Here is an 18,824-nt window from a genome sequence, read left to right as displayed (position 1 = left end):
ACTCCTCGTCTTGGTAACAGCCGCTGGGGCCTTGAGCGCAGAGATACAAAAGCGACCCAATTAAGAAAGGGGACAGTGATTAAGGTGGCGAGGCAAAAGGAAAAATTGCGCCAGCCCGACCACACATTCGTGTCTGGGCCAAAAGGCTCAGTCAAAGTGTCCACGATGTCAGAAGTGCGCCGCTCGCAGATTTGTATGCGGCGTGAAGACAAATCGCCGATTTGCTGCCGTTGAACTCGTCGATTTCTTTCGGATAAAAGCCACCCTTAAACGCGACCGCCGTCTGTTTAATCACCCGAAGCTCTTCGAAACGTCTTCATCGGCACAGTGGATGGAATTTTTTGGGGTCGAGCCCGCGGCACAACGGGGCTCCATCTTGACGGCCGCATAAATTTCCGGCCTGCTGCGATTCGTCGATTGTTCAGTCCGAGTTCACTTGTCCTGTCAATCATTCGCGCCAGCGACTACCTTGATTCGTCACTGTGCCAATGGCGCAAAATGGCGTCGCCCACTGGAGCATTTGGCCGAGCGAGTTACAAGGCGCTGCTGCCCTCTGGATGCATCCAGGCCAACGTCGCCGATTTGACAGCGATAAACGTCGCTCTATTGTCGTTAAATGACGGTCGGGTTTATCGCCGGCGCATCTCAGAAAGGAAAAAACGACAAAAACACCCAGAGTGGTCTGATTCAAGCGAGCGCAGCCAGTTGAAAAGCGAATAAATCCACGTATTTTATGTGACGCGCGGGTTCGAGAGGAATGTTAATAATTTAGTATAATCATATTCCCGATGTCAGATTATTAATGCAGCATTTCCAAAGATCCAACATTATTTATTTCGTTGACATTAATCACACGTCCAAAGTGGTTATTTATTGTCTTTGTGAGCGTCTCTAGTGGCTGGCTGCTGGTACGGTATGATACCTCGTTTGCCTTCACGGGGCCGATTTGACGGTTTATTAATTCGGCCGGTCAGACATCGGCCGTTTTTTACAAATAAAATTTTTTTTTGGGGCGTGGCTCTGCACTTGGTCACTGCGTGACGTCATACCTACCACACACACTCATCAACTGACACTGACAATGACAATGACAAATCCGTCTCAAAAGCATGGCTGCCCGCCAGCCATCCAACAATTTATGGCCGATGGGTCGATTTAATTGGCCCGTCAGGTGGAGAATAATGGGCGCGCCCCTGCATCGAAGAGTGCGCTAATCAAAAAAATCAATCAGCATTGATGAGAACGAAGTAGGCCGCGCACTATTTATAGCGAATGATTGCCGGGTTGCCCGATGATTTAGCGCGCTGTCAAGCCGCCATCTTGCGCCGCCTGCTGAGTGATTGATGGCCGACTGACACGCTATCTGACGGGCGATTTATCAAGGCCACGCCCCCTTTGTTTTTGGGGTTAGAACGGCTCCTGGAACAGGTCGTCCTCGTCGCTGTTCTGGAACGGCACCAAAATGCCGGATTCCTCGACGTCATAGCGCCCGATCAGGCTCCAGGGCGCCAACGCTGCATTCTCTGGCACCACAAACAGTGGCAGATCCTGGCTGGGGGCGTCTGCCAGTGCTGGCACAGCCACCACTGGGTCCTCGTTCGTGGTAAATCTGCAACAGTCACTGTCAACGTCACGCTGTCACCCACTCACTGTCAATGTCACTGACCTGTCGCTGGCTTCTTCCGGTGGATCGTCCGCATTGTCCACCTCCATCAGGATGGTGTTGTCCTCTTGCGCCTCGTAAATGCCGCTGATGTAGCTGGCGGCCTTCGGGCCGTCGCTGAACTGGTCGGCATGAATGCAGGTCAAATGGACGTTGAACAGTTTGGCAACGTTGGTCTGGAACGGGGGCGCCCCCTCGCAGAACCTGCACTCGTACACGCACTTGCCCGGGTGCTTGCTGGTGCTGAGCACGTGTCTGCGCAGATTGCCCTGCAACGTTGCCCGTTTTAGCCACTGTTTGCGCAGCTTCAGTCGCTCGCTTACCATGTTGTTGCACTTGAACTTGCAGTAGGGGCACTGGTAGGGCTTCGCCCCCGTGTGGAGGCGGGCGTGTCTGCGCAGGTTGCCGGAGATGCGCGTTGTGAAGGAGCACACGCTGCAGTGGTACCGCCTGCCGGCCACGCCCTCATGCACGTCTATGTGCCTGCAACAACGGCGCCGCCACTGCTTAGAACCCGATCGTGACAATAAAGTCTGCGCGCTTGACGTTCGGACAAGCGCGGCCAGGCCGATTTCATCTGCGATAGTCGCCTAATTACATGGCCGAACGTCAATTAATTCCTGCGGTTCCCGCGCCGAACAAGTGTGGTGCTCTCATCTAATTTATGCTATCGCGACTGCACCGCACCGAGTGGTGCAACAAAACTAGTTCAGAGTTGCGGCAACAGTGCAACATTTTTCTTCTTTTTTTTTAAATTTTACCGAAAATTACCCCACCATGAACTTACCGTCTGAGAAGCTTTTTGGTTTTGCTGCGGTACTCGCAAAGGTCGCACCCATACAGCCGCTCGCTACTATGGATGCGCTGGTGTTCATCCAGTTCGTACTTTTTGCGAGCGATATACGAGCATCCCGGTTCTGGGCAGCGGTTGATCTTGCCGCTGTGGATCAGCATGTGCTGTTGGAGGGTGAAGCTGAAACGTCCAGAAAACTGTGAAAATTACTCGTTGTCGAGTGACAGTTGACACTTGTCAATTGAAAATTCCAGCTTTTCTGGTTGGGACGCAATCAATGTCAACCAGACAAGTGTCAAATCAACTCGCGAACACGATGTGGCTCCGCCGCTGGCTGTTTGACTATGCTTAAACCGCCCCCGGTAATATACGGCGTGCCGTTAACAATTAGTGCCAGGAAAAAGTGGTGTTTGTGGGCCAGTTGGTGAAGTGGAGGCAGCGCCAACGGGACATAAATCGGACAGTGAGCATTTGCGCCCTTATTTACGGCGCGTAATTAGAGTAGTGCGGTGGTCCGGTGAATTATCGTCGTGCACACCTTCACGGCTAAACTGTTGATTAATTGCCGCGCACAGATGGCGCCCTCCGTCCCATTCAAATTCTGACAGTCAACGTCAAAGTTGACGCGGGTTCAACGACCTCGAGCGGAAAACGCGCGATAAATCAGCCAAAGAAGTTAATCCGCTGTCATAAGGCGAAGAATTATGAACGCCGCCGCTGCAGTCACGGTTCTGCGGCCGCACGATTGATGCCCCCTTGATGGGAACCCAACGCGGCCCGTAAATCCGCTGGAAATGACAGATTTATGGGCCGCCCAGCCGAACCAAACATTTGCCCAGCGGATTAGGCCGGGGGCGTAAGTCATCCCCCTTTTGCTTAAATGTTTGCCTCTGCTCAACCGGCTGGTTAACCTTAAACACTGCGGAATTTAAAGGGCTTGTTGATGCAGTTGGGCGTGTTGAAATCCCTCGACTCATTAGGGAGTTATGGAGGGCTAAAGACCGTGTTGATGTGTCAAGGTTTTGTCCTTGAGGGGCGACCTGGTTAGTTTCCATTTGGCCGCGTTGTTAATGGACGAATGCGAGACTTTACCCCGAAAACTTGTGGGGAATTTCACAGGCTTTCTAGGGGTGTTTTGACTTTCGCAATCCTACCATCTGTTGCGGAGTTATGGGCAAAAGAACTTGCTTCAGTTGATCGAAAGGACAGGAAACGCTTACCGTCGGTTGAATCCAGTGCCGCACGTCGAGCAGAGGAAGGCGCGATCGTCCGGGTCAGTGGCGGCTTTCCGGGGGGCGGCCTGCACCCTTTCGTGGTTCTTCTGGTGGTTCTGCAGGTTGCTCTTGCGCGCAAAGCGCGCATAGCAAACCTTGCACTCGTACGGCCTGCAAACCAACCTCACACTCAGCGCCCTCTGATCACTGGCCCACTCACCGCTCCTGCGTGTGGATGCGCAGATGCGCCTGCAGGGAGTTTCTGGGGAACAGCCGCTCGCATAAGGGACACTTCAGTTTGGGCCTGGTGCTGGGGTCGGGGGCCTTATGGAGCGCCACGTGGAAGAGCAGCTCGGCGGAGGAGTTGGAGGAGTAGGCGCAGCGGTCGCAACTGAAGCTGCTGCTCTGGGACGGCTCCCCCGTGGGGAACGTGCAGTTCTTCAGGTGGTTGGTCAGCTCCTGCGGGATGATGAACTGGGCGCCGCACTGGGGGCACCTGCGGAACGTTGCGATTCCATCACCTGGAGGGCGGGGGCGGCAACGACTCACCGAATTTTGTGCTCGGGGTGGCGCAGCCCCAGGTGCTCCTTCAGCAGGAGGAAGTTCTGGAACATGTCCCCGCAGTGCTGGCAGCGGCGCCGCTGGCGCCCGTCCTTGGCCAGGTCCAGGCGCGCGTATCTGCAACAGCCCCATGCAAACAATGTGTTGGGGTGCAGCGAAGCGCGCCCACCTGTGCTGGATGGACAGGCGATGCTTGCGCGCCTCCTCCCCACTTTTGAAGCGCATGGCGCAAGTGTTGCAGAAATAGGAGGGCTCCTGGTGCGCCCTGCGCAGGTGCTGCTGCAGCGAGATGGCGGAGCCGAGCACCTTGGGGCACCGCCCGCACTGGTGCACCTCATCCCCCATCGGGTCGGGGTGGTGCAGCCGAGAGTGGGTTAGAAGCTGCCGATTGAGCACGAAGCGCTGCCAACAGACCGAGCACGGGATTTCCTGGAGGCGCCGAATGCAGATCGGCACCGATCGGTTGATGGCTTGCGCCACCTCCAGGTGTTCGGCCGACTCCAAGTGGCTGAGCATCTGCTCGGAGGAGGGCGCCTTGTGGCGGCAGAAGTCGCACAGGAAGTGTCCGTCTGGGCGCTTCAGCTCCTCGGCCAGGTGCGCCCCACTGCGCCAATGGGCGACGAACTGGCCCAAGGTGTTGCAGTAGAACTTGCACATGTTGCACTGGAAGGGGCTCTCGAGGACCACGCCCAGGATGTTGTCGAGCACCAGCTGCCGATTGGCTGGCGACGAAATGTCCCCCCTACTGAAGTGGTAGTGGGAGATCAAGTGCTTGCCCATCAGGGGCTTTTTCACTTTGGCGCGACACACTGCGCACGTGTGGAGGCGGGGCCGTTTAGACGATGGGGGCGCGGCCTCTGGGAGGGCAGGGGCTGGTAGGGGCTGCGCCTTCGAGCGCTTGTGGTGCAGCCCCGAGCGCAGATGGCGCTGGAACACCACCTTGGAGGCCAGCGAGCGGTTGCAGGGGCGGCACCAGAACTGCCGCCTGCCAGTGGGCGACTTGAGCGGCTTGACCGCCCCCTTGGGCCGCCTCTTCTTCGCCTCCGGCCCTGGAAGCGCGTGGTTAGGGGCTGGAGTGGGGCAAAGGAAAGCCTACCTGGAGTTGGCGAGGGCGAGGTGGGGGCGAACTTGCCGCCCGCCGTGGGCGGGGCCACAGCCTCCTCTTCAGCGGGCTTCCACTTGCCCTTGGTGTAGGTGGGCGGGGGGCAGGTGGGGCGCTTGCCGCCCCCTGGGGAGCTGGGGGCCTGCCACGGCACTGGCGAGCTGGGCTTCCATTTGCCGCCCGTGTGGCCCTGGGGCGGCTGGTCCTCGTCCGACGTTTCGTCCTCCTCGTAGTCGAACACCTCGGAGTCGTCATCAGAGTCCTCATAAACAGCCGCTCCTGCAGAAATCGCCAATTAGAGACCCACGGCAATGAGGGGCGGGGCTCCCACCAGCTATCCGGGGCGGGGAATCGGCAGGGGCGGCGTCTTTGCGCCGCTCCAGATTGGCCACCGCCTTGATCAGCTTGGACTGGTTGTCGCCCGTGCCCAAGTCCTTCAGCTGGTTGCCGCCGATCCACACGTTCTTCCCGGACTTGGACTCCACCGGCTCCTTTGATGTGGACGCTTGCAGCGCCGCACTGTACTTGCTGCGCGTCAGAATGCCGCTGAACCCCTTCCCCGACGCGGACACCACTGGTTTGACGGAGCTGCTGCTGCGCAGCTCCAGCGACGAGAAGAAGTCGTCGGCTTTAAGCCCGATTTCCTCCTCCACTTCTTCCAGCGGCGACTTTGACGGGTCGGGGTGCAGCTTCCGGCAGGCGGCGCTCTTGCGGTGCGTCACGTAGTTGTCCAGGCCCATGATGGTCGAGTGACATTTCAGACAGAAATGGGCGTCGTCCTCATAGTCCATTTTAGCTGCTGGCGACGATCTGGAAAGCGGGCGAAAAACCATCGCTTTAGACACTTTAAAGGGTGTTTTTTTGTGTGTAAAATTCAGTGTCGCGCTGAAAACAGCGAATGTTAGGCCCCCAAGGAGCACATAAAAGATATTCGACGATTTACAGCCATTTATCGGCTCGCTATCGGGGCGATTTATGGGGCCGCAGCCCCATCGCTGACTCTCTACCTTAGACCGCTCGTCGTCCACTCAACGGCCTGCTTATCGGGGGATGCAAAGCATCCCAGTGGCGTGCCGAGGATTTTCTCGCTGTTGTTATTCCCAGTGTCGCACGACACTGGCCTGCCAGAGCAATCGATTTGCGATGCGACAAAAAAACATGTTTTGCCCTTAAGGCACACCACTGAACCACCCGCAAAAGTCTACAATTGATCGGTCCAGAGCGAGAAATTTGAAAATTCGCCCTCAAAGACAGTGGCGCGGACAGTGGCGTGCGGTTTAACGAGGTTTCTCAAGCACGCCACTGCTTGAATGCTCATTTATATGTATAAAAACAGGAGAAAAGCACACTTTTTCGATTGCCCCCCTAAAAACCCGGTGCAAGCGACTAAATTAAATGGAAGCCGGGCCTGTCGTGCAACGTCTAAAGTGGCTTGCCAGGCCCTGCCCCACTAGCGCTGTCTTTGTCTGACTCACTGTGGGGGCATTGCGCGTATGTCGTGCCGTCGAGTAATGCTGCAGGTGCACAGGGCTGGATTGGGCCATTAGTGCACATTTTTTTTTGGGGAAAAAACTAACCGGGGAGTAAGTAGGAGCAGCAGACTCTCCAGTCCCAAAATCTGGAAAATTTCATTAAAATGGCCCGGAATCCTGGTTTGCGCTGCCTTAGTGAACGTTCGCCGAAAAATCAGCGCTTTGCCACAAGAGCACGCTTCGCTTCAAAAATTCCTGGCTTCCAATCTGGAGCAAGCAGCGATTGGAAATTTTTCCAGCCTCTAGAAGAGACCTGTTTCTAACAATGTGGAAAACTTCATGCGAATCGCACGGGGCGTTGATTTTTGCTGTCTTCGCAGAACCCCTTCAAACACCTTAGTCTAAAACCCCCGGAAAATCTCGTTTCAATGGCGTTGCAGTGGCGTGCCCAAAGGCAAAATTGTGCTCAACTAAAAGGGTGGTTGGCTAATGGGAGCACGCCCCTGATCGAATCCCCCCGGTGTTCCGATATGGAGTACGTCTCCCGACTTTGTTATGTCTAATCGATGTATTTCTGCGCGCCCTGTCTTACGCGGCCCCCCATTACGCACGTTAATGGGGCCGAGCGGCCCCAACGGCGCGCAGCGGCGCCTCGTCCCTCCAACAAAATGCGGGCATTTGCAGCAAGCCCTAATCAAGTCGTCTGGGTGCTTTACCTGCTGCCGATACAGAGCTCTGCTTTATCATCATTCACTTATTGGTTTTTTCAGGGGGGCGGCCGGGGGGGACCTAGCTAAACACACTGATGGCAACATTGGCAGCGTCGCCCTGCCGCCATGATGGCTGCCTGCCATGGCCCTCTCTTCGCGTTTGACAGATTTATGGCCAGTTTTGTGTAGTCTTAATATGACTTATGGACAGGCACCGAACACATAATCCGGCCGGGCGTAATTTAGTCTCGACGTCGACGACGCTGAGCGTCTCTTTCTTTCCATGGCATGCTTTATGCGATGTGGCTTTGACAGCCCGCCCTTCTGGACGAGTTATGATTATTTTTTTTGTTTTTTTTTCATACAGGAAAAGTAGCCCCGGCTGATCTGATCGGTTAATGATCTAAACTGTAAGACAAGTGACGTCACACGAGAGGCGGTCGATTCTTGTGTACCTAGCGCTTATTCCTTGCAGTGCTTGATCAAAACTTCTGGCAAAATTGTCGATGTTCATTTAACATCCGGCAACGCTGGCCCAGTAGCAGATCCATCATCTCAAGCCGCATTAGAAGCGATAATAGATAGATTTTGTTTCCAGAATGGAATCGGATTCTCCTTTTCACGGGTCGGTTCTTTTTTTAATTTTATTAGATTTTTTCGTTAATTAGTGGGGGTCTCACCGGTTCATAAATTCGAGCGATCAGAGCCCAATAAACGATAAATAACCCGTCGAATGTCAGCCAGTTGACTTTTTAATTATATTCATCAACGTTGGCCGTCGAGTCAAGTCGATGCCGATAAATATTCATCTTTATGTAACCGTTTCGGTTCCATTTCCATTACCGTGGAGGTTGCGATGGCGCGCGATCCGTAATAAATACTTCAAAATCCCACAATAAATCCCCGGAAAACACAAAGAACCGGCCGGAATGCCCGAATAATCGGCCCGGCCAGTGGCGTCCGTCGCTCTCTCCCAAGACATTGACACTTATTGACACACACAATTTGGTCTACGCCAGATTGTTCCTAGAGGGCGCCGGTATTTGTTCGGCCGTAGACAATTAACTGCGTGGAAAAAAAATAGCCCACTAGGAGTTTTTGGGCTCGAAATCGGAAAATCGGCCTTAGCTCGCTTCCTGTTGGGTTTAGAGGGCAAGTGAATATCAGCTTTTGTGTGCAGTTTGGCCTCGTCTGTCTGTCTAGTGGAGTGTCCCGAAGGGTGCCTGCGTCTTTTGGAAACAGCGTTTTTGGAGTTTATGCGAAAACACTTCCTCACAAGCGGCTGCAACAATTTTTCTTGGATACCCCGGGACAGTCCGCACATTTTATCAAGAGCACCATTTTTAGCTGGGAAGCTTTGTTTTCGAAGAAAAAAAATAAAGGTCAACATTTTCCTGGTCGTCCATTTTTCCTGGGGATTTTTTGGGATTTTTCGAAAATTTTTGTTGCTGACTTGTTCAGATGGACATAACGCACCATCAAACCAGTTTAGCAATTTCCCCCAAAAATCGCCCCCTGATCCAGAAAGGAAACGCGAAAAACTCACTACAGGCTCTTATGGAAGCTGGAACTTCAAACCGTCATATCTTCCCCAAATTTCCCCCAAATGGCCCCATTTTCACACACCGAACTTTCCGGCATATTCGAACAGATTTCAGGAGATTTGGCAGGGATAGGAATCCAGGGGGGGAAGTTCCCCATTTAAGACCCATGCAAAATGAGTTTGAGACTAAAAACGCCTGAAAATGGCGGTTTTTTGGAAATTTATGAGCGATAATGACTTTTCCGACCGATTAAGACCTCGTAAGTAAAAATCTGCTCAAAATTCAGCGGCATAAAAAATTGCCAGTTTTGGAAAATTTTCGCACGAGATTGATCCGAAAACTCAAAAATCGTAAATAGCTCGCTTAAATGACACCGTAGAGCAAAAGTCAATACCAACTTTTTTATGTAGTTTGGCCCCTTCCGTGTAACGGCGATTTCCATATTAGCCCAGCGTATCTAGTTTTGGAGATATTTGCGATTCTTTGGCAACAACGTTTTTGTGATTTATGCGAAAACTATAGCCGGAAAGTATTTGGAAATTTTTTCTTTGGGTACTTGGGTACCGTACGGATATTTGATCAAGAGACCCGTTTTTCACTAGGCCGCTTCGTTTTCGCGCAAAAAAATAAAATGTGAAAATCACGAAAAATCCTAAGGGTTTGGAAGGGCTCATTTTTGGAGCAAAAATTCAAAATTTTATTTTGCGATATTTGCCATTGCAGGGCTTTCCATATGGATAAAATACACGCCAAACTGAGTTTGTTTGTTCCGCAGCTAAATTCCCCATTGAACCAGGAGGAAAAACATAAAAACTCACTACAGGCTCTTATGGGGGCTGGAACTTCAAACCTTTATAACTCTCCCAAAACGCCCCCAAATCTCCCCAGATTCACACACATAGTTTTTCCGACACATTTGAACAGATTTAGGGCCAATTTGCAGCGATRGAGCTTCAGGGGGGAAAGCTCCCCATTTAAGTCCCATGCAAAATGTGTTTGAGGCTAAAAAGGCCTGAGAATGGCGTTTTTTTGGAAATTKATGAGCGAGAATGACTTTTTCTGACCGTTTAAGGCCTTCTAAGTGAAAATCTGCTCAAAATTCAACCGCAAAAAAAATTACMRGTTTTRGAAAATTTTYGCACGAKATTGGGCCGAAAAYTYARAAATCMTAAATAGCTCGCTTAAAAGGCACCGTAGAGGAAAAGTGAATACCAGCGTTTTTGTGCAGTKYAGGCTCGGGCTCTCTAGTGGRCTTATCCGAATTGGCGCAGCATTTTTAGTTTTGGAGATATTTAGGATTTTTTGGAAACCASGTTTTTGRGATTTATGCAAAAACTCTGCCTCCAAAGCGGCTGGAACAWTTTTTKTARGATACCCCGGGACAGTCCGCACATTTTACCAAGAGCACCATTTTTCGCTGGGAAGCYTTATTTTCGAGCAAAAAAAATAAACGTAAAAAATGCCCAGTTTTCCTGGGTCACARCCCCCTGAAATTTCAGAGCAAWWTTTTTTTTTKACTTTTGAAAATTTTTTTTCGCCGAACTGTTCAGATGGACAAATGGCATCCTCAAACTACTTTGAAAGTTTCSCCGRAAAATCCCCCCCTGGCCTATCGGGAAAAAAACGAAGAACTCACTACAGGCTCTTATGGGGGCTGGCACTTCAAACCTTCACAACTTCCCCAAATGACCCCCAAATGCCTGCATTTTCACGCACAGAATTTCCTCAGCAAACTCGAACAAGTTCTGACAAAATTGACAAAAAACCAAAATCCCAACAACCCCGTGAAAACCCACACAAATTGCCCGAAATCTCCTGAAAGGAAAGATCCAAATTCGGGCCGCCACTGGTCCCGCTGGCGAAATTAGCATAGAAATCACATAAAATCAAAAGCCCCAGTACTGTCCAGTGCCGGATGGGACTTGATGCGCACAAAGCCCCAACATGTCCGCAGTAAATCAAGCAGATACGACACGCCAGACCGGACCCATATGGGTTTTTCTCAGGCCCGATCCGAAGTCGTCGAAAACTGGTCGAAATGCAGGGCGCAATTGCTGGGGCCACACATGCAGGACCGGCTAGAGCGGAGCCCCACTGGGGCCCCCACTTAATAACGCATAAATGGCGAGCACTAAATTAAGGCGACGACCGTTTTCCCCACAAATAGCTTAATCGCTGAACTTACTACTACGTTTACACGGTATTAATTAGGAATGGCTGGCGGCCAGGTTTCTCAACAGGCCAAGATTAAAACCTGCTTGCAGGTATTTGCACGCATAAATGCCATCAGGCCAGTCGCAGTTTATGCGCTCTCGCTATAAATGCCGATTTATTGCCGTGATTTGCGCCCCGGTAGCCAATTAGGCGAACTTGTTGTGCGCGCCCGGTACAGCGTGCTCATGGCCAAAACGACGAGGAGCCGATGCCAAGCTTTCAGGTTATGCTGGCGTTTTGTGCGATTGAACGGGCCTTTTCGGGCGGCCAAAGCGCAAAGAGCACTGAATTTATCTTTAACGTGGTACACGGATGCTTACCGAGTGGTTTTTCGTCTTTTTCAGACCCCAAACGGGCCAAACTGGACGGAATCGATACACAAACCAGCACGCGTTCACGATCGACTTTGCATCGGACACACGACTGTCAAGAGGCCGACGACTCGTCTCATTGGTCGGCTGCCGCCTACCGGGGGCGATCGCGAAGTTTCCGCTCGTTGGCACCGGTTTTTCAGATTTGAACTGATTTGCTGCAAAATTTGCAGCGTGTGGATTTTTGCTCGAATAATTTCACCAAGTTTTGCGCCAAACTTCTCTAGAAAATCAAGGAGCGTCTACTCGAAGCCTCGAAACTTTGAGGATTTTTGAGGGATTTGCCAACGTTTTTAGGTGTGCTGCAAGAGCGAAAAGTTCCTCAACTTTCGGTCCTTAAATTTCCAAATTCTGCCGATAAATAAGCGAGTTCTGGCCAAAATTAACCTGAAACTCAATGATTTTAATTATTCCAAGAGTCATAACACAAGGGATTTCTGAGGTTTTCGCGATATCTCTTTTTGAGGATTAAGAGCGCGCAGTTCCTCAACTCGCCGTTTTTCAATTTCCACATTTTTCCGGTAAATAAGGGAGTTGCAGCCGAAATTAACCTGAAATCTGAAAATGAACGAGTTTTTTTCCTCTAGGAATCATAACTCATCAGATTTTTGAGGTTTTTGAAACACGTGTGTTTTTGAGGTGGAAGGGCATGAGTGTCGCAACTTTCCCATTTTTAATTTCTTGATTGTACGCATAAAGAAGGGAGTTGCAGCTGAAATTAACTTGAAATCTGAAAATCAAGGAGTTTTTAATTTGAGTCATAACTTAAAGGCTGTTTGAGGATTTTGCGATCTGTTTGTTTGAGGTGTAACAGCATGGAGTTTTAGAATTCCAACATTTTGCGCGTACATAAAGGAGTTGCAGCTGATAATAACCTGAAATCTGAAAATCAACGAGTTTTTTTCCTCTAGGAGTCATAACTCAACAGATTTTTGAGGTTTTTGAGGTGGAAGGGCATGGAGTGTCGCAACTTTTCCGTTTTCAATTTCTTGATTGTGCGCGTAAATAAGGGAATTGCAGCTGAAATTAACTTGAAATCTGAAAATAAAGAAGTTTTTAATTTGAGTCATAACTCAACGGCTTTTTGAGGTTTTCGCAATCGGTTTTTTTGAGGTTGAAAAGCGTGGAGTTCTTCAACTTCCCGTTTTCGAATTCCACCATTTTGCGCGTGCATAAGGGAGCTGCAGCTGAAATTAACCGAAAATTTCCTCCAAAGGCCATAACTCAAAGGAGTTTTGAGGTTTTCAAGGTATTTTCTTTTCAGATTTAAGGCCATGGCGTTTGGCAACTTCGGGTTTATGAGTTTTAACATTTTGCGCGTAATATAAGGGAGTTGTAGCTGAAATTAACCTAAAATCTGAAAGTCAACGAGTTTTTTCCTCTAAAGGCCATAACTCAAAGGTTTTTKGAGGTTTTCTAGGTAGTYTCTTKTCRGATTTAAGGCCATGGAGTTTTGCAACTTCRGGTTTCTCCGTTTTAACATGTTGCGCTTAATTTAAGGGAGTTGTAGCTGAAATTAACCTGAAATCTGAAAGTCAACGAGTTTTTTCCTCTAAAGGCCATAACTCAAAGGATTTTTGAGGTTTTCAAGGTATTTTCTTTTCAGATTTAAGGTAATCGAGTTTTGCAACTTCGAGTTTTTGAATTTTAAGATGCTGCGAGTAACTAAGGGAATTGCAGCTGAAATTTACCTGACAACTGAAAATCAACGATTTTTTTTCTTCTAAGAGTCATAACTCAAGGGCTTTTTGAGGTATTCGCGATCTGTTTCTTTCTAGGTCTAAGAGAGTGGAGTTCCTCAACTTCGCGTTTCCGAATTTTAAAATTCTGCGAGGAAATAAGGAAGTTGCAGCTAAATTAACCAAAAATCTGAAAATCAACGAGTTTTTTTCTTCTAACTAACCAACATAACTCAGAGGATTATTGCGGTTTTCGCCATATCTTTTTATGAGGTTTAAGGGCGTGGAGTTTCTCAACTTTCTGTTGTTGAATTTTAACATTCAGTGCGTAAACAAGGGCAGTTGCAGCTGAAATGACCCAGAAATCTAAAAATCAACGAGTTTATTCTTTTAAGAGTGACAACTCAAAGGATTTTTGAGGCTTTGGCGATATTGTCTGGCAAGTTTGAAGACCCGGCAGTTCCGCAACTTTCGCGTCTTGAATTTCAAAATTCCGCCCGTAAATAGGCGAGTTCTCGCCAAAATTAACCTGAAAACTGAACACCAATGAGTTGCCTGCTTCCACAAGTCATAACTCAAAGGGTTTTTGAGGATTTCCGAATTTCCTGTAAATGATTTGATGTTGCTCTGCTTCAGGCCGTCAAGGGCGTGAGAAATTGAGGCTTTTTCCCCAATCAAGAGTGCTGCACATGGTGAGGTGAGGGCAGGGTTTCCCCACAAAGTCGCCTCAATTAAATCCCGAGATCTAGGGAAAATCAGCGGACTTTCAGTGGGAAAATAGCGGGGCTCCGCCCCCCCCACCTATTAGCACCTGTTGGCGGCAGCACTTTTTGGCGGCAACACGCACAAACTACCAGGCGCAATAAAGCACGCGGCCGCCAACTTGATTGACAGGCCGACGGGCGCTCAGAATGCGGCCAGTACCTCTTTGCTTTGTTCAGTGGGGGGCGGAGCCTCGGCGTTGGGCGCCGCCCCCTTGTCGAACTGACCCCAATCGCTGCGCATTAACCGCGTTGAAAGACTCGATCTGCCCGATGACGAGACATGACGGGCCGGCGGTGCCGGCTTGTGCTCGATTACCTGGGCCTGGCGGGTGTCGGGCAGCCACAGCGGTTAGTTCGAGTGGTGAGACAGGGGCGGGACGCGGCAACTCTGCGACAGGAAAATCATAATCGCCCGATCGTCTTCTTGTGGACGCCGGCGACGCTTCGCGCGCTCCCCGACGTTTCGAACCTGATCGCCGCAGTGGTGGGGGTAACGTCGCGCTCCGCGCTGTCACTCACTTTTAGTCCGCCAAGGCGCTACAAGCCGGATGGTTCGTTGTTGTCGGCTCTTTCATTCACCCGATGTCCATTTGTTTTCACATTGTCTATCACGGGCGGCCGACGGACGACTGACGGAGTGACACGCGCGATTTTTCTGTGACTCCGCGGAACCTGTCAAACTTTTTGACACACCACCAACCACCACTACTCTCTCATGTATACGATTATTATATTATGTGATTCTGGTGATGTTTAGCCCCTAACCTAAATTGTTGTTGTTGCTGTTGTTGTTGTTGTTGTTGTTGTTGTTAAATGGACGATTTCTGTTGTTTGGTGCTGCAGTGAAAATTCGGCAAAATTTTGCGCCACTTGAGGAGGCTGGAGGCGCCTGCCCCCATCACAGCCCCCCACAAGATGCCCAGACGGAAGCAGGACTGTCCCAAACGCATGAAATGTAAGTGTTTGACACGTGTCACTTGTCACCCCCACTGAGTGACAGTTGCAGGTTATGTTTCGGTGCCATGACAACCCACGGGTTCCGTACCGTCTGGTCGCCATGTTGTTTTTGCGCGCCTACTTTGGCTTTTTGAAGAATGTGGAAGATCAACAATGACAGGGCCTTGGGCCTAAGTAAATGGCACGCTTGATGCGCAAAAGCATTAAGCTAAGTGGCTTGTTGATGACTTTCTACAGCGAGAGGCTGATGACCGTTCAGTCAAGTGGGCTGATTGACTATGCGACACTTTTTTGAGTGAACCAGTTGTTACTCGTCGACCAAACGAAAAACCAACATTTTTTTCGCCCAAAGTTTTTGAACAGTGGCCATCCTCAGGCTGCGTGGGGGCCGTCCCCCCTGAAGCTCCATTGCGGTCAATTGGCCTTAAATCTGCCCGAATACTCCGGAAAAGTTATGCGTGTTGCAATGGGGCCATTCGGGGGGCATTTGGGGAAGTTCTGATTTATTTTCCTGACTGCATGTACTTGTTATGATATTCCTATCTTTTCTGGGTCTCAGTCAAAGTGTGAAGTAATCATTTTTGTAATATCGTTTATCTTATTACGTTTCGGCGAGACAACAGCGCCATCATCAGCTTTAAAATTCTAATTAAGATTAAATGTCGGCACTGGCCCAAAGTATTCAACAAAATTTTCCCGAGACGCTTTCGAGGAAGAGTTTTCGAATAAATCCCAAAAACGTCGTTTGCAAGGAATCCTAAACATCTCCGAAACTAAAAATGCTGCGCCAATTCGAATAAGCCCACTAGAGAGCCCGAGCCAAACTGTACAAAAAAGCTGGTATCCAGTTTTCCTCTACGGTGCCTTTTAAGCGAGTTATTTAGGATTTTTGAGTTTTCGGCCCAATTTCGTGCGAAAATTTTCCAAAGCTGGCAATTTTTTTTGAGGTTGAATTTTGAGCAGATTTTCGCTCAGTAGGCCATAAACGGTCTGAAAAAGCCATTATCGCTCATAAATTTCCAAAAATCCGGCATTCTCTGGCTTTTTTAGCCTCAAACACATTTTGTATAGGACTTAAATGGGGAGCTTTCCCCCCTGAAGCCCCATCGCTGCAAATTGGCTCTAAATCTGTTCAAATGTGCCGAAAAAACTATGTGTGTGAAGCTGGGGAGATTTGGGGGTGTTTTGGCGAAGTTATGAAGGTTTGAAGTTCCAGCCCCCATAAGAGCCTGTAGTGAGTTTTTGGATTTTTCCCCCTGGTTCAATGGGAAATTCAGTTGCGGAACAAACCAACTCACTTTGGCGTGTATTTTATCCATATGGAAAGCCCTGCAATGGCAAATATCGCCAAATTAAATTTCCCTTCCCTTAGAATTTTTCGTGATTTTCAAATTTTATTTTTTTGCGCGGAAACTAAGCATCCTTGTGAAAAACGGGGCTCTTGATCAAATGTCCGCACGGTACCCAGGTACCCAAACAAGAATGTTCCAAAGACTTTCCGGCAACAGTTTTCGCATAAATCGCAAAAACGTTGTTTCAAAAAAACCTCAAATATCTCCAAAACTAAATACGGTGGGCCAATATGGAAAACGCCGTTAGACGGAAGGGGCCAAACTACATAAAAAAGTTGGTATTCACTTTTGCTCTATGGTGCCTTTTAAGCGAACTATTTAGGATTTTTGAGTTTTCGGCCCAATTTCGTGGGAAAATTCTCCAAAACTGGCAATTTTTTGTGTGGTTGATTTTCTAGCAGATTTTCACTTAGGAGGCCTTAAACGGTCTGAAAAAGTTATCAACGCACATAAGTTTCGAAAAAACGGCCATTTGCAGACGTTTTTGGTCTCAAACTCGTTTTGCATGGGTCTTAAATGGAGAACTTCCCCCCCTGGATTCCCATCGCTGCCAAGTCTTCTGAAATCTGTTCGAATATGCGGGAAAAGTTCCGTGTGTGAAAATGGGGCCATTCGGGGGAAATTTGGGGAAGATATGACGGTTTGAAGTTCCAACTTCCATAAGAGCCTGTAGTGAGTTTTTCGCTTTTCCTTTCTAGATCAAGGGGGGATTTTTTGGGGAAGCTGCTAAACTGGTTTGTTGATGCGTTTTGTCTATCTGAACAAGTCAGCAACGAAAAATTCCAAAAAATTTCCGGTTCAAATTTTCCCCAGGAAAAATGGTCGATTTCGACCTTTATTTTTTTCCTTCGAAAACAAAGCTTCCCAGCGAAAAAAGGCGCTCTTGATAAAATGTCTGCACTGTCCCAACCGATCGAGCGCAAACGTTTCTCAACACCTCGGAGGAACAGTTTGCGCTTAAATCCCAACAACGTTTTCGCCAAAAAATCCCAAAAAAATTCGCGAAATCTGGCAATTTCGCAACTGGGCAAGTTCACATTTGGTCATTTGCCAATGCGGGGACGCTCCAAAACCACCAAAATCGCCCAAAAAGTGAACAAATTTCGAAACCCGCCCATCCTCAGACTTTGCCTGCGATCTGCTTTGTTGCCAAAGTGTCTGAAGTTGGGGGGCATTTGATGGGGAGTAATGGAGGTTTGAAGGTTTGCACTTCCACAACAAGGTTTTCCTCCCTGGGTCGGTGGGGACTTTTGTGGAAGAACAAGTGAAGTCTTCTGAAGATGTGTGAGCCAAACCGGTAGTTTTTGGGGCAGCCAAACCGACATTTTCCCTTTTTTTTCCGGGCACAATCGCCGGAAAGGGTTAGAGGTGGAGACTGGGGGGCCGCTGCTGTTTTTCCCCAATTATTCGGGGCGCAAATTCCCATTCCCCGTCCATCCCAGGCAGTTACCGAGTTGATGGCCGCCATTGGTTCCATGCTGAGTGTCCGCGTCCGTGTCAGTGATGAATCCATTCGAATCCTTTCAATAAGTTAAGCCCGAAGAAGAAGAAACTGTGAAGATTCCATTCGAGGTGGAATGCCGTTGATTTGTGGCCAATCGGGGGGCCAGTGAAGACGAGGACGGGCGATGCAAGCTGAGTGGGAGTGAGTGAACCGGACAAGGACCGGTGGTGGAAAATGCGCCACCCGACCAAACACGCCAGTGATTAATTCGCTTCAGTCGTTAAATTTAAACAAAAACCGGCTTTTATTTATCGAATAAAATATGTCCGATACCTGATTCGAAACCTGGAAACATTAATTCACTCGATTCGGACGTTTCATCATCGAGCGGGCCGCCGCCACTGCTGATTAATCGCCCCGATGAAACGATTTATTTCATTGTTTTTCGTTTGTTTATTGCTAATTTCGTGCGAGCCAGAGGAAACTCGCCTCTACGGCCTCGATTATCATCATGGCTGCTTCCTGCTGCTGCTGCTGCTGCTTGCATGATGGATGTGTCGTCCGCATCTTGTGCCGGGCACGCCTTATGGCCGCCATCATGCCACCATCAACTGTTCGTTCACCTGCACACTGTGGAAATTTGCGCATAATTCGGCCACTCAAAAGTTTTCGGATTTTTCGGAAATTTGCCTCCAAAGTGCGACCGGGAGCCGAAAAAACTCCTCTGGCCGCTTCATTAGGCGTTTGAGCGTAGAAGTGAATAGCAACTTTTCTATGCATTTTGGTCTCCTCCAATCAGTGGCGGGTCCCGCCTTCCACTGCCTTTTTCAGATTTAGAGGTTTTGGCGATTTTTTGAAACCGGGTTCTAGCGGAAAATCCCCAGGGGAAAGGGTTGCCACCAGGCAATTTTCAGCCCAAAATCCCAAATTGGCCACACTTTTTTTCATTTGAGGCGTTTTTCCTATTGGCAATTTGCAACAGCC

The 18,824-nt window shown here is 49.4% G+C and overlaps 2 protein-coding genes across 2 annotated transcripts in view; one reads left to right on the top strand and one right to left on the bottom strand.

Moving 5' to 3' along the window:
* Positions 1-810: 810 nt before the first annotated feature.
* Positions 811-11,725, bottom strand: LOC109538760 (zinc finger protein 91). Its single transcript, XM_048663072.1, has 11 exons — positions 11,594-11,725; positions 5,665-6,143; positions 5,328-5,612; positions 4,401-5,280; positions 4,220-4,348; positions 3,891-4,166; positions 3,677-3,841; positions 2,451-2,636; positions 1,987-2,146; positions 1,667-1,932; positions 811-1,609 (listed from the first exon to the last, which is right to left on the bottom strand). Exons 2-11 carry the CDS (start codon positions 6,122-6,124, stop codon positions 1,408-1,410), a joined length of 3,009 nt encoding a protein of 1,002 aa, XP_048519029.1. The 5' UTR covers positions 6,125-6,143; positions 11,594-11,725; the 3' UTR covers positions 811-1,407.
* Positions 11,726-14,554: 2,829 nt separating this feature from the next.
* Positions 14,555-18,824, top strand: part of LOC109538732 (protein tiptop) — a gene marked incomplete at its 3' end in the record, with an annotated part of 18,357 nt that continues 14,087 nt past the window's right edge. Inside the window, 1 exon segment of the mRNA XM_048663085.1 lies at positions 14,555-15,042. Within this exon segment, the coding sequence (XP_048519042.1) occupies positions 15,003-15,042 (40 nt within the window).

This window comes from Dendroctonus ponderosae, unplaced genomic scaffold (assembly GCF_020466585.1).
Source record: "Dendroctonus ponderosae isolate FM_Combo_2020 unplaced genomic scaffold, Dpon_F_20191213v2 Dpon_F_20191213_12, whole genome shotgun sequence".
Taxonomy (NCBI): domain Eukaryota; kingdom Metazoa; phylum Arthropoda; class Insecta; order Coleoptera; family Curculionidae; genus Dendroctonus; species Dendroctonus ponderosae.
This window is presented reverse-complemented; position numbering and strand designations above follow the sequence as displayed.

Bases quoted from the DNA above. Each gene is read 5' to 3' on its own strand.
- LOC109538760 (XM_048663072.1), bottom strand. From the start codon at position 6,124: ATGGACTATGAGGACGACGCCCATTTCTGTCTGAAATGTCACTCGACC. The intron at 4,167-4,219 runs GTGAGTCGTTGC...AACGTTCCGCAG, and splicing joins CACCCCGAGCACAAAATTCG to GTGCCCCCAGTGCGGCGCCC. The intron at 2,147-2,450 runs GTAAGTTCATGG...CCGTTGTTGCAG, and splicing joins ACCAAAAAGCTTCTCAGACG to GCACATAGACGTGCATGAGG.